The 14712-nt window shown below is 50.8% G+C and overlaps 1 protein-coding gene across 3 annotated transcripts in view; it reads left to right on the forward strand.

Annotated features, from left to right (window-relative positions):
* Nucleotides 1-14712, forward strand: part of NLRP12 (NLR family pyrin domain containing 12) — a 32946-nt gene that overhangs the window by 5317 nt on the left and 12917 nt on the right. For all 3 annotated transcript variants that reach the window (XM_045441624.1, XM_045441625.1, XM_045441626.1), the window contains exons 2-5: nucleotides 1454-1534; nucleotides 5505-7206; nucleotides 12780-12950; nucleotides 14336-14506. In XM_045441624.1, coding sequence (XP_045297580.1) covers nucleotides 1454-1534; nucleotides 5505-7206; nucleotides 12780-12950; nucleotides 14336-14506 — 2125 coding nt within the window. The remainder of the gene's footprint in view (nucleotides 1-1453; nucleotides 1535-5504; nucleotides 7207-12779; nucleotides 12951-14335; nucleotides 14507-14712) is intronic.

The raw sequence follows: 14712 nt of genomic DNA on the forward strand, positions 1-14712 counted from the left end.
GGATGGATGGGTCGCTGGGTGGATGGAGATGGATGGATGGATGGGTGATGGGTAGATGGATAGGTGGATGTGTGGATGGATGGATGGAGGTGAAAACATGGGTGGGTGGATGGGTGGATGGATGGAAGGATGGATGGATAGATGGGTGGATGGATGGATGGATGGATGGGTGGATGGATGGATGGATGGGTACATGGATGGATGGGTGGATGGATGGATGGTTGGGTGGGTGGATGGGTAGATGGATGGATGGAGGGATGGAGGGATGGATGGATGGGTGGATGGGTGGTTGGATGGAAGGATGGATGGATGGGTGGATGGATGGATGGAGGGATGGATGGGTGGATGGATGGACGGATGGATGGATGGATGGGTGGATGGGTGGGTGGATGGGCAGATCGATGGATGGATGGATGGGTGGGTGGATGGATGAATGGATTGATGGGTGGGTGGATGGGTAGATGGATGGATGGAGATGGAGGGATGGTTGGATGGATGGTTGGGTGGGTGGATGGGTAGATGGATGGATGGAGGGATGGATGGATGGGTGGTTGGGTGGTTGGATGGAAGGATGGATGGATGGGTGGATGGATGGATGGAGGGATGGATGGGTGGATGGATGGATGGATGGGTGGGTGGATGGATGAATGGATTGATGGGTGGGTGGATGGGTAGATGGATGGATGGAGATGGAGGGATGGTTGGATGGATGGTTGGGTGGGTGGATGGGTAGATGGATGGATGGAGGGATGGATGGATGGGTGGTTGGGTGGTTGGATGGAAGGATGGATGGATGGGTGGATGGATGGATGGAGGGATGGATGGATGGATGGAGGGATGGATGGGTGGATGGATGGATGGATGGGTGGGTGGATGGATGAATGGATTGATGGGTGGGTGGATGGGTAGATGGATGGATGGAGATGGAGGGATGGTTGGATGGATGGTTGGGTGGGTGGATGGGTGGGTGGTGGATGGAGGGATGGAGGGATGGATGGGTGGATGGGTGGATGTATGGATAGATGGAGGATGGAGATGGATGGATGCATGGATGGATGGATGGATGCATGGATGGGTGGATGAATGGATGGATAGATGGATGAGGTATGGGCAAGGACTGAAGGAGAGGGAGGAAATCCAAGCTGAGTCACAACTTCCTGCCTGAAAGGATTTGTTGGATCGATGGAGGTGCTGATCCCCACAGTGTGTACCCAGGAAGGAGAGTGGGTTATGGAGAGCAAGTGTTTTCAACAGTAATGCATGTGAGGTGAATGCCAAACATTCTGGGGTGTGGGTGGACAGAGAATTATCATGTAGACAGTCTGATGTAATAGTAACTAGTATCTTTTTAATTGACATATAAGTTATATTAGCTTCAGGTGTTCAAAGTAGCTAATATTATTGAGAGCTAGCCAGATATATGCTAGCTGATCTTCCAAAATTTCTCTTCCAGATACTCCACCTGATGGCTCATCCTCACTGGAGAGCCAGTCAGTATGTTGTCTGGAAGTCTTTCCTGGAACTCCAAGGAAAGGTGAGTCATGAGCCGTGTATCTGGTAGAATACACAAGGTTACACGTATCAGACTGTCCAATGGACAAGATCAAGCAAAAAAAAAAAAAATGTTTAGGGGCGCCTGGGTGGCTCAGTCGGTTAAGCGTCCGACTTCAGCCCGGGTCATGATCTCGCGGTCCGTGAGTTCGAGCCCCGCGTCGGGCTCTGGGTTGATGGCTCGGAGCCTGGAGCCTGCTTCCGATTCTGTGTCTCCCTCTCTCTCTGCCCCTCCCCCGTTCATGCTCTGTCTCTCTCTGTCTCAAAAATAAATAAACATTAAAAAAAAAATTTAATGTTTGCATTAAAGAAAAGCATAACAAGAAATCTTGACATGGGTGGTTTCTGCACATAAACAAACTCTGCCTTATGTGGCCGGTTAGCAACACCATCAAATCCCCAACTTCCTGCTGTTACACTTGTCCTAAGATTTGTCACCTCATGGTTGCAAGATGGCAACCAAACAATTTCATGCAAGTGAATTCCAAGCAGGGAAAAAAAGAGAGAGAGACAAAAGATTTTCCTCTTCATGAGAGTACCATTTTTTTTAATTTATTTTATTTTGAGAGAGAGAGAGAGACAGACAGACAGACAGACAGCAGGGGAGGGGCAGAGAGAGAAGGAAGGAGTGAGAATCCCAAGCAGGCTCCACACTGTCAGCACAGAGCCCACTGCAGGGCTCGAACTCATGAACTGTGAGATCGTGATCTGAGCCAAGATCAAGAGTCAGTTGCTCAACTGACTGAGCCACCCATCCATCCATCCATCCACCCACAAAATCTTTTCAACAAGCTTCCCCCTTCCTGGTGGTCATCCCTTTGCACCTCATTGGTTGGAACTGGGGCACATTCCCAGACCAGCCACTGGCAACAGGGAATGAGATTGTTCATGACTGGTTTAGCCAAACTGTGATTCATCCTCTGGGGCTTGTGAAGGGACAGCATATGGCTGGTATCAGGCATCAGCTCCCGGGGCATCTGGCTGGCTCAGTAGTGGAGCATGTGACTCTTGATCTCTGGGTTGCGAGTTAGAGCCCCACTTTCAGCGTAGAGATTACTTTAAAATAAAATCTAAAAAGGGGCTCCTGGGTGGCTCAGTCGGTTAAGCGGTCGACTTCAGCTCAGGTCATGATCTCACAGTTAGTGAGTTCAAGCCCCACATCGGACTCTGTGCTGACAGCTCAGAGCCTGGAGCCTGCTTCAGATTCTGTGTCTCTGTCTCTCTCTGTTCCTCCCCCACTCACACTATGTCTCTCTCTCTCAAAAATAAATAGAGATTAAAAATTTTTTTTTAAAAATCTAAAAAAAAAAAACAACAAAAAAATAGCATCCATCACCTTAATAAAATTGGGACTGTTGGTGAAGAAGAAATGAGTATGGGCTGCTGGACAGACAGTATCATTGTCAACAAGAACACAAATGATTCTGGACATCTTTCAAAGGTGTCTTTATGCACTGGGCATAGCACATGGCCAATATGTGGTAACTCCATTTTCGTTCTCATCATTATTTTAAACTTTTCTATTTTCCTGATATTCCCCATGTCTGAAAATAAGAGCCCTTTCTCTACAGGAAAAGACTAAGACTTCTACAAAATCCAAGCATTACTGTCACAATTATCTTTGTTCAATTAAAAAAAAAAATGTAGGGGTACCTGGGTGGCTTAGTCGGTTAAGGGTCCGACTTCAGATCAGGTCATGATCTCACGGTTCGTGGGTTCGAGCCCCACATCGTGCTCTATGCTGATGGCTCAGAGCCTGGAGCCTGCTTCGGATTCTGTGTCTCCTTCTCTCTCTGTCTCTCCCCACTAGTGCTCTCTCTCTCTCTCTCTCAAAAATAAAATATTAAAAAAAATAAATACAATAAATTAAAAAAAACCTTTCTACATGAAAAAGAATCACCATTGATGAAAGAGAAGTGCAAATGGTATATTTATAAACTCAGAAGTATTGATATTTATCAATACACATTAAGGGAGGAATAAGATAACTTTATCAGCAGGTGAATGGATCAACAAAATATGGTATATATACATACAATGGAATATTATTCAGACTTAAAATGGAATGAAATTTTGTCTTTTTTTTTAATTTTTTTTTTTTTACGTTTATTTATTTTTGAGACAGAGAGACACAGAGCATGAATGGGGGAGGGACAGAGAGAGAGGGAGACACAGAATCGGAAGCAGGCTCCAGGCTTCGAGCCATCAGCCCAGAGCCTGACACGGGGCTCGAACCCACAGACCGAGAGATCGTGACCTGAGCCGAAGTCGGACGCTTAACTGACTGAGCCACCCAGGCGCCCCAAAATGGAATGAAATTTTGATACTTGCTACAGCATAGATGTACTTCAAAAACATTATGCTAAGTCAGGGGCGCCTGGGTGGCTCAGCTGGTTAAGCATCCATCCATCCACCCATAAAATCTTTTCAATAAGCTTCCCCCTTCCCGGTGGTCTCTTGGTCTCAGCTTGAGACTCTCCCCCTTGAGACTCTTGGTCTCAGCTCAGGTCTTGATCTCAGGGTTCAAGCCCTGCATTGGATTGTACGAAAAAAGAAAACATTATGTTAAGTCAAATGAGCCAATACAATAGGACAAATATCGTGGGATTCCACTTATATGAGGTACTTAAGTAAGTCACACTGGAGACAGAGAGTGGACCAGGGGCTGGGGGTGGGGGAGGAATGGGGAGTTAGTGTTTAATAGGCACAGAGTTTCGGTTGAGGACGAACGAAAATTTCTGGAAAAGGACAGTGCTGATGATTGCACAACGTTGTGAATGTGCTTAATATCATTGAGTCAGTCTTACCCTTAAAAACGGCTAAAATGCTACATTTTATGTTATGTGTATTTTCCTAGAATTCAAAATAAAAGAGTGCATGCATTCCTTTTGAGAGAGTCCCAGGATCAAATTTAGATCTCTTTTTTAGCCTTCCTTTAGGCAGGAACCATTCCTTTAGGTCCAATATTATGGACTTCTGGGCAGATATTATGGGCCTCTGGGGACATTCAAATACAAAAGGATGCTTTTTTTTTTTTTTTTGAGAGGGAGAGATAGCAGGGGAGGGGCAGAGAGAGAGAATCCCAAACAGGTTCTGCACTGTCACTGCAGAGCCCAGTGTGGGGCTCAAACTCACAAACTGTGAGTGAGACACGACCTGAGCCGAAATCAAGAGTCAGATGCTTACCTGACTTAGCCACCCAGCCACCCTGGCCTCCACCCACAGGATGGTTGTAGCTGGTGCCCCACTCCTCAGTTGCTAGGGCCCAAAATATCTCCAGACCTTGCTAGAAACCCCCTAGGGGAGGACGCAATCATCCTGGTGGTGAGCACCACTGTTCTAGATTGTGCATTCACATCTATACCAAGTAGATTTCCCCAAAGAGACATTTAGCAAGGGGCTTAGAGAGCAGACAAGTTCTCCAGTGCCCACGCACACCGGCCTTTTTTCAAAGGCAGAAACCTTGGGAGCGCTGCCTTCTCAAACTTCAGCGTGCAGGCAAATCAGACAGGGGTCCTGGTAGGGATGCAGTTCGTGGTTCTGTAGCTGGGGAGTGGGGCTCACTTTCCCATTTGCGACCAGCTCCTTGTGGGCCCATGTGGGATTTCAGTGTCTTCCCCGGGAGGACCCGAGTGAACCCATGGCTGAGGCTGACAGCCCCCTCTAGGTGCCCTTGCTGTGTTCCATCAGCAGGTGCCAGAGGTGCTCTAGGACGTGGACACCCCGTTTGAGTCGCCAGGGTAGACTCCTGTGCCCGAGGACAGTTTCCCTGTTAGTGCCTTTGCTTCCCATGAGAACAGTACCAAGCCCCCCAGGCTCCATCCAGAAAAGCATCCCGAGGATATTGCAGAACAAATAGGCACCAAGAGACCGCGGTTGGCTTTCACCCGCCGATCCACGAACAGTGGCTGATGAGTCTCCCATGGACCCCCCTCCTCACTCCCCTCCCTTAGATCCCCGGGAAACCTACAAGGACTACGTCCGCAGGAAGTTTCGGCTGATGCAAGACCGAAATGCGCGCCTGGGGGAATGCGTCAACCTCAGCCGCAGGTACACCCGCCTCCTCCTGGTGCAGGAGCACTCAACTCCCATGTGGGCCCAGCAGAAGCTTTTGGACACAGGCTGGGGACAGGCAAGAGCCGTGGGGCACCAGGCCAGCCTCATCCAGATGGAGACCCTCTTTGAGCCGGACGAGGAGCGCCCCGAGCCCCCGCGCACTGTGGTCCTGCAGGGAGCGGCCGGGATGGGCAAGTCCATGCTGGCCCACAAGGTGATGCTCGACTGGGCCGACGGGAAGCTCTTCCAAGGCAGGTTTGATTATCTCTTCTACATCAACTGCAGGGAGATGAACCAGAGCACCTCGGAGCAGAGCGCCCGGGACCTCATCTCCAGCTGCTGGCCGGAGCCCAGCGTGCCCCTCCAGGAGCTTGTCCGAGTCCCCGAGCGCCTCCTGTTCATCATCGATGGCTTCGACGAGCTAAAACCCTCTTTCCACCACCCTCAGGGCCCCTGGTGCCTCTGCTGGGAGGAGAAACGGCCCACGGAGCTTCTCCTCGGCAGCCTGCTTGGGAAGAAGCTGCTGCCTGAGCTGTCCATGATCATCACCACCAGGCCCACGGCTCTGGACAAGCTCCAGCGCTTGCTGGAGCATCCCAGGCACGTGGAGATCCTGGGCTTCTCGGAGGCTGAGAGGCGGGAGTACTGCTACAAGTATTTCCGCAACGCAGAGCAGGCCGCTCAAGTCTTCAGCTTCATGAGGGACAACGAGCCCCTGTTCACTCTGTGCTTTGTCCCCATGGTGTGCTGGGTCGTGTGCACCTGCCTCAAGCAGCAGCTGGAGGACGGGGGGCTCCTACGACAGACGTCCAGCACCACCACGGCCGTGTACCTGCTCTACCTCCTGAGTCTGATGCAGCCCAAGCCGGGGAGCCCCACCCTGCACCCCCCGGCCAACCAGAGGGCGCTGTGCTCTCTGGCGGCGGACGGCGTCTGGAACCAGAAGATCCTCTTTGAGGAGCAGGACCTCCGGAAGCATGGCCTGGATGGGGCAGATGTCTCCTCCTTCCTCAACATGAACATCTTCCAGAAGGACATCAACTGTGAAAAGTTCTACAGCTTCATCCACCTCAGCTTCCAGGAATTCTTTGCCGCCATGTACTACATCCTGGGCGCCGGGGAGCCCGGGTCCGGCCCAGAGCAGAGCGTGACGAGGCTGTTGGCGGAGTACGGGTTTTCGGGAAGGAGCTTCTTGGGGCTCACCGTGCGCTTCCTGTTTGGCCTCCTGAACGAGGAGACAAGGAGCTACCTGGAGAAGAGTCTCTGCTGGGAGGTCTCGCCCCGCGTCAAGCTGGAGCTGCTGGCCTGGATCCAAAGCAAAGCTCGGAGCGAGGGCTCCACCCTCCAGCAGGGCTCCCTGGAGCTCTTCAGCTGCCTGTACGAGATCCAGGAGGAGGAGTTTATCCAACAAGCCCTGAGCCACTTTCGAGTGCTTGTCGTCGGCAACATCACCACCAAGATGGAGCACGTGATTGCCTCCCTGTGCGTGAAAAACTGCAGGAACGCCCTGACCGTGCGCCTGCACGGGGCTGCCTACAGCCCGGAAGAGCACGATGGCGGGAAATGGACTTCCGGGCCCCAGGCGCTACCCGCACCGTCGTAAGTACCCGGTGGGGCTCGCTCTCCAAGTTCATGATCTCAGCTGGGGATGATTTTTGCCCCCACCCCAGGAGACCCTTGGCAATATCCGGGGAAGGGTTGGGTGGTCACCACTAGAGGAGGTGGGGGGAGGGGAGGTTGCTATGGTATCTGGAGGGAAGAGGCCAGGGATGCTACAAAGATATCCCACCGGGGGCGCCTGGGTGGCTCAGTTGGTTAAACGTCTGACTTTGGCTCAGGTCACGATCTCACGGTTTGTGGGTTGGAGCCCCGCGTCGGGCTCTGTGCTGACAGCTCGGAGCCTGGAGCCTGCTTCACATTCTGTGTCTCCCTCTCTCTCTGCCCCTCCCCCGCTCATGCTCTCTCTCTGTCTCTGTCTCTCAAAAATAAATAAACATTAAAAAAAAAAAAAAAAAAAAAAAAGACATCCCACCGTGCCCAGGACGGCCCCCCACAACACAGGATGGTCTGGTCCTCACGTTGTCAACAGTGTCCAGGTTAGTATCCTGCTCCTAAACAGTCCTAAACAGGACTCATTAGGACTAAATTGGGGCCCCTGTCAAAGACAGTGTTTCCAGCCAACAAATGTTATCACGGGCACTTTCCTACAGAGTCCAGACAGCGGTGAACACGCCAGTGGTGCCCCCTGCCAGGACTAACATCCTCATGGGAAGGGAGAGAGCCAAGGGCAGTAAATAAGTCAACAGGCAAATGAGCAAACAAGAGTTGATCATTAGGGTAGTTTCAGATAGAACTGCTATGAGGAAAATAAAACGGGGTGGGGTGATGGGCGGCGACAGGGAGGGCTGGGCGGTGTGAAGGGGGTGGATGAAGGAAGGAAGATCTCAGGAAGTGACTCTTTGAGCTTTTTGGCTAAGATTTTTTTTTTTTTAATTAAAAATTTTTTTAATGTTTATTTTTGAGAGAGACAGAGTGTGAATGGGGGAGGGGCAGGGAGGGAGGGAGACAGAATCTGAAGCAGGCTCCAGGCTCTGACTTGTCAGCACAGAGCCTGATGCAGGGCTTGAACCCACGGACCGTGAGATTGTGACCTGAGCCGAAGTCGGATGCTTAACGAAGTGAGCCACCCAGGTGCCCCACTAAGACTTTGTTTTGGTTTGGGTTCCCCAAGGAGTAACCCTTAGACAAAAGGATTTGAATGTAAGTAGAATAAGAGAGGAAAGTCATCCTTTTTCCTTCCTTCCACCCTCTTAGGTGCCTAACCGAGGCCTGTAAATTAAACTCACAAAAGACAGATTCACAGAGAAAAACAAAGAGAAGTTCATTAGGTGTTTACTAATTCCGGGGCACCTGGCTAGCTCAGTTGGTAGAACATGTGACTTCTGATCTTGGGGTCATGAGTTCAAGCCCCAGGTTGGGCACACACACAAAAAAAAGGTTTATTAGTTCATCTGCACTTATACGGGAGAGTACCCAGAGATGAGTAACTCAAAGGGCTGGCTAGAACCTGGGCTTTTATAGTGTCCTAACACAAGAACAATACATTTTTAGAGATATGGCAAGACAAAGGAAAAGGACAGTGAGCTTCTCTGGAGGTTAACTGTGGGAAGGCAAAAATACGGGGGAAACAGATGGGGTAAGGTGTATTTGTACAGGTCCGTCCTGGAGCTGTAGGGGAGGAACATTCTCCTCCTCCCTCTTTGGGTCTCTGGCTGGGCCTGAGAATTAAACTGACATATGACAGGGGCGCCTGGGTGGTGCAGTCGGTTAAGCGTCCGACTTCAGCCAGGTCACGATCTTGCGGTCCGTGAGTTCGAGCCCCGCGTCGGGCTCTGGGCTGACGGCTCAGAGCCTGGAGCCTGTTTCCGATTCTGTGTCTCCCTCTCTCTCTGCCCTTCCCCCGTTCGTGCTCTGTCTCTCTCTGTCCCAAAAATAAATAAACGTTGAAAAAAAAAATAAAATAAACTGACATATGACAGATTCACAGGAGGAAAGCAGACACGTTTTAATGAATTTTTACATGTGCTTGAAAGCCTGCATCAGAGCCGGAAGCTCTCATACATTCAGATAAAAAAAACAATCAACTTGCAAAGAATTGACAAGCCATCTGAGGACATGTCAAGCTGAATTTTGAATCAGCTTTATAAATGTCATTACATAGAGAGAGCTACCTTAAAAGATCTCTGGGGGAGCCTGGGTGGCTCAGTCGGTTAAGCATCTAACTTTGGCTCAGGTCTTGATCTTGCGGTTCGTGAGTTCAAGCCCCCCTTCAGGCTCTGTGCTGACAGCACTCCGGATCCTCTGTCTCCTTATCTCTCTGCCCCCCCCTACTCACGCTCTCTGTGTGTCTCAAAATAAGTCAATAAAAACTTCAACAACAACAAAAAATCTGTGAAATGAGGGGCGCCCAGCTGGCTCAGTCAGTGGAGTGTGTGACTGTTGATCTTGGGGTTGTGAGTTCGAGCCCCACATTGGGCGTAGAGTTTACTTAAAAAAAAAAAAAAAGAATTGATAAGACAAAGCACTCTGGGCTGGGGGCAGTCAATAGTTAAGAAGTAATAAGGTTTGTTTATTTAGGCTTCTTGGTCCTGAATTCACTCTCTGGTGATCAGAATCCCTCCCTTCATTCTGGTGGAGGGAGGAGATTCTTCACACGGGAGACTGATCTGCTCTCAGAGAAGAGCCAGATGGTGGTGGGGTAGGGCATCAGGGACCCTTCTCAGACTCCTTCAGCTCGAGGTTTTTCCATCTTCGTGGCCATAAAACTTCCCCAGGAGAGGGGCCCTATGGGAGTCTTCACTTTCACAAGTGGTCGGAATGGGAAGATTTCTTTCTGCATCTCGTTTGCCTCAAACTCAAAATAATCCTTATGCCAAAGTGGCATATTTGGGGGTGGCATATTCTGGTCCCTAGAGGACTTTCTTCGGGAAGTGGTCCCAGTAAGTCGAGAAGACAAGGAAGGGAGGCAGCCAACAAAGGGAACCCCATCCAGCTCGTCACCAATGGGACTCAGACGTACCTCCCACCCCTCCTCGAGGCAGGGGGGCAGGGGTCTTGAGCTGTGCATGAATCACGTGTAAGTGGGTGGGGGTTGGCTCCCAGGGTCTCCCAGTCGGCTTGACAGACGTCTGCTTCTGACTTAAGCCGTGTGACAATCCAGGAAGGAGAGGTGTCTAGGACCAGGGGATACAGATAATAGGGTCGATGTGCTGACGTCTCACTCCGACTGGAGGCTTACTTTCAGAGACCGGGCTGCCTGGCTCTTCACGAATCTTCATCCCATGTGGAATCACAGTTCTGCTAACCAGCTTCTGCACTGACCTAGATGCCATAAATGCACACTAAATGCTTTTCTGTGGGGCCATGTGCCCAGGACTTTACGTTATGGTGCTCCGGGACGCAAGAAGGTCATGGTGGCCAATAGCCCGGGGTCTGGAGTCACGTGCACGTGGCTTAGAATCCCAGCTCCACTGTTCCCTAGCTGTGCGGCTTTGCGCAAGTCACTTCTGCTTGTCAAGCCTCAATCTTTCTATGCGGAAAATGGGATTTCAATGCCTGCCTTTTTGGGTTCGTGTAAAGGCTCAACAGTGGGTTGGTTGCGTACAGGGTCAGAAATCAACAGGTGCTGATGTCACTTTTACACCGTGATGTTTTCTTTTTTTTTTTTTAATTTTTTTTTTCAACGTTTATTTATTTTTGGGACAGAGAGAGACAGAGCATGAACGGGGGAGGGCAGAGAGAGAGGGAGACACAGAATCGGAAACAGGCTCCAGGCTCTGAGCCATCAGCCCAGAGCCCGACGCGGGACTCGAACTCACTGACCACGAGATCGTGACCTGGCTGAAGTCGGACGCTTAACCGACTGCGCCACCCAGGCGCCCCCACCGTGATGTTTTCGTAACAGTGTGGACACTCTGTGTGCAATGATTTGTTAAACCCACCGGTACATATAACTCTGTCATAGTTAAGGCCTCTAGGGTTTGGGGGTCACACAATTTTACATATTTATTTATATTATATATTTACATTATATATGTATTTATATATATTTACATAAAATATATAAATATATATATAATTGCATATATGAGTATAACCTTATATGTAATAATTATAAATATGTTATAAACATACATTTTTTTAAAATTTTTTTTAACATTTATTTATTTCTGAGAGACAGAGAGAGACAGAGCATGAACAAGGGAGGGTCAGAGAGAGGGAGACCCAGAATCCGAAGCTGGCTCCAGGCTCTGAGCCGTCAGCGCAGAGCCCGACGCGGGGCTCGAACTCACGAGCTGTGAGATCGTGACCTGAGCCGAAGTCGGACGCTTAACCGACTGGGCCACCCAGGCGCCCCTAAGCATAGGTTTTAAGACAGACTATACAACCAGAAGTAAATCAGGAAACCTTACTGGCTGCATGTTTTGCCCTGTACCATGTCAGTCAGGCCATTCTTTTTTTTTTTTTTTAATGTTTTTGTTTATTTTTGAGAGAGAGAGAGTGTGAGTGAGGAAGGGACAGAGGATCCAAAGCAGGCTCTGGGCTGACAGCAGAGAGCCCAATGCAGGGCTTGAACTCATGAAACATGAGATCACGACCTGAGCCAAAGTCGGCCGCTCGGCCGACTGAACCACCCAGGGGCCCCTATAATGGAATATTAAAAAAAATTTTTTTTTAATGTTTATTTATTTTTGAGAGAGAGAAGGACAAAGCATAACGGGGGAGGGACAGAGAGAGAGGGAGACCCAGAACCTGAAACAGGCTCCAGGCTCTGAGCTGTCAGCACAGACCCCAACGTGGGGCTCGAACTCGCAGACTGTGAGATCATGACCTGAGCTGAAGACACGTAGCCTGCTGAGCCACCCAGGTGCCCCTAGAGCAGAATATTTTCAATGCAAATGTAGGGGGCGCCTGGCTGACTCAGTCGAAGGGGGCAAGACTAATGATCTCAGGGTTGGAAGTTCAAAAGCCACGTTGGGCACAGAGCGTACTTTAAAAAGTAAAACATACGGGGCGCCTGGGTGGCGCAGTCGGTTAAGCGTCCGACTTCAGCCAGGTCACGATCTCGCGGTCCGTGAGTTCGAGCCCCGCGTCAGGCTCTGGGCTGATGGCTTAGAGCCTGGAGCCTGTTTCCGATTCTGTGTCTCCCTCTCTCTCTGCCCCTCCCCCGTTCATGCTCTGTCTCTCTCTGTCCCAAAAATAAATAAACGTTGAAAAAAAAAAAAAAAAGTTATAAAAAGTAAAACATAAAGAGGGGTGCCTGGGTGGGTCAGTCAGTTGAGGGTCCAACTTCGGCTCAGGTCAGATCTCATGGCTCATTGAGTTCAAGCCCCGAGTCGGGCTCTGTGCCGACAGTTCAGAGCCTGGAGCCTGCTTCAGATTCTGTCTCCCTCTCTCTCTCTCTGTCCTTCCCTCACTTACCCTCTGTCTCTTTCTCTCAAATATAAATAAACATTTAAAAAAATAAATAAATAAACACTAAAAAAAACTTTTTTTTAACGTAAAACAGAAAGATGACACTTTGTAAACTGTGAAAGGGACACACGAGTGTGGCATAATCGTTGCACGGAGCCTGGCCCAGCTCCACTCTGTCCTGTCTTTCCTTCACGCAGACCCGAGACGAACGTGTTGCCGGATGCCTACAGCAAGCAGCTCGCTGCGGCTCTGAGCACGAATCCACATCTGCGGGAGCTGCTCTTGGACCGCAACGCCCTGGGCAGCCGGGGCGTGAGGCTGCTGTGTGAGGGGCTCAGACACCCCGGCTGCAAACTTCAGAACCTGAGGTGAGTCCAGGCGGGTCTGCGGGCTTCTGACGGACCCCCCCCCCCCACACACCCCGTCTTCACGGGGCTCAGTCAGAAAGAGTATATGGTGGTGTTTGCTTCCGCTGCCCTAGCAAAGTCCCACAGCCTAGGGGACTTACACAACACGGGTGTGGAGGACAGGAGTCCCAGGCCCGGGTGTGGGCACGGTCGGTCTCCCCCGAGGCCTCACTCCTTGGCTTGCACATGGCTGTCTTCGCCCCGTGTCCTCACATGTGTGAGTCTGCGTCCAGTTTCCTCCTTATTTTTCCCCCTTAAGTTTATTTATTTATTTTGAAAGAGGAGAGATCATGAATGGGGGGAGAGAGAGAGAGGATCCCAAGCAGGCTCCATGCCGTCAGCACAGAGCCTAAGGCGGGGCTTGAACTCATGAACTGTGAGATCATGACCTGAGCCAAAATCAAGAGTTGCTTGCTTCACTGACTGAGCCACGCAGGTGCCCCCAGATTCCTCTTTTTTTTTTTTTTTTTTCAACGTTTATTTATTTTTGGGACAGAGAGAGACAGAGCATGAACGGGGGAGGGGCAGAGAGAGAGGGAGACACAGAATCGGAAACAGGCTCCAGGCTCTGAGCCGTCAGCCCAGAGCCTGACGCGGGGCTCGAACCCACGGACCTCGAGATCGTGACCTGGCTGAAGTCGGACGCTTAACCGACTGCGCCACCCAGGCGCCCCCAGATTCCTCTTTTTATAGGGACACCAGTCACGGTGGGCTAGGACCCACTCTAGTGACCTCATTTTTTTTAAGTTTATTTATTGGGGCTCCTGGGTGGCTCAGTCAGTGAAGCATCCAACTTCAGCTCAGGTTATTTGTGGGTTCAAGCCCCGCGTCGGGCTCTGTGCTGACAGCTCAGAGCCTGGAGCCTGCTTCAGATTCTGTGTCTCCCTCTTCTCTGCCCCTCCCCTTCTCGTCCTCTGTCTCTCTCTGCCTCCCAAAAATAAATAAACATTAAAAACTTAAAAAAACAAAAGATTATGATGGTGAGTCTTAGGTGCCCCTGGGTGGCTCAGTTGGGTAAGTGTCCAACTCTTGGTTTCGGCTCAGGTCATGATCTCACGGTCCGTGAGTTCGAGCCCCGCGTCGGGCTCTGGGCTGATGGCTCAGAGCCTGGAGCCTGCTTCCGATTCTGTGTCTCCCTCTCTCTCTGCCCCTCCCCCGTTCATGCTCTGTCTCTCTCTGTCTCAAAAATAAATAAATGTTAAAAAAAATAAAATAAAAAAATAAAAAATAAAGGAAGGGGGAAATAGGTCTAGACCGAAAGAAGGAGGGAGAGAAAGGATGAGGGGCAGAACCCACCCTCTGACCACAGGAAGTGACCTGGTTCTTGTCCCCTCCCTCGTGCCCAGGCTCAAGAGATGCTGTGTGGCTCCCTCTGCCTGCCGGGACCTCGCGGCCGCCCTGATGGCCAATCAGAATCTAAGAAGGATGGACCTGAGCGGCAATGGGCTCGGGCTGCCGGGTGTGAAGATGCTGTGTCAGGGGCTCCGGCATCCCAGATGCAGGCTGCAGGCGATTCAGTGAGTCTGCACCCCGGACCGGTCCTTGGTCTGTGCCGTAGGGCTGCCCGGAGACCGTAGACTCCTGTCCCGGACCCTTTGAGCTTTAGGGAACCCCTCCCTGGCCTCCTTGTACCCCACCCACCTCACGTCCACTGTGGGGAGTGCCCAGGCCACTCACCCTCACAGACCCCACACCTTACTGGTCAGCGACACCCCGAGGGGTC

This window comes from Leopardus geoffroyi, chromosome E2 (genome assembly GCF_018350155.1).
Source record: "Leopardus geoffroyi isolate Oge1 chromosome E2, O.geoffroyi_Oge1_pat1.0, whole genome shotgun sequence".
In the NCBI taxonomy this organism is placed as follows: Eukaryota; Metazoa; Chordata; class Mammalia; order Carnivora; family Felidae; genus Leopardus; species Leopardus geoffroyi.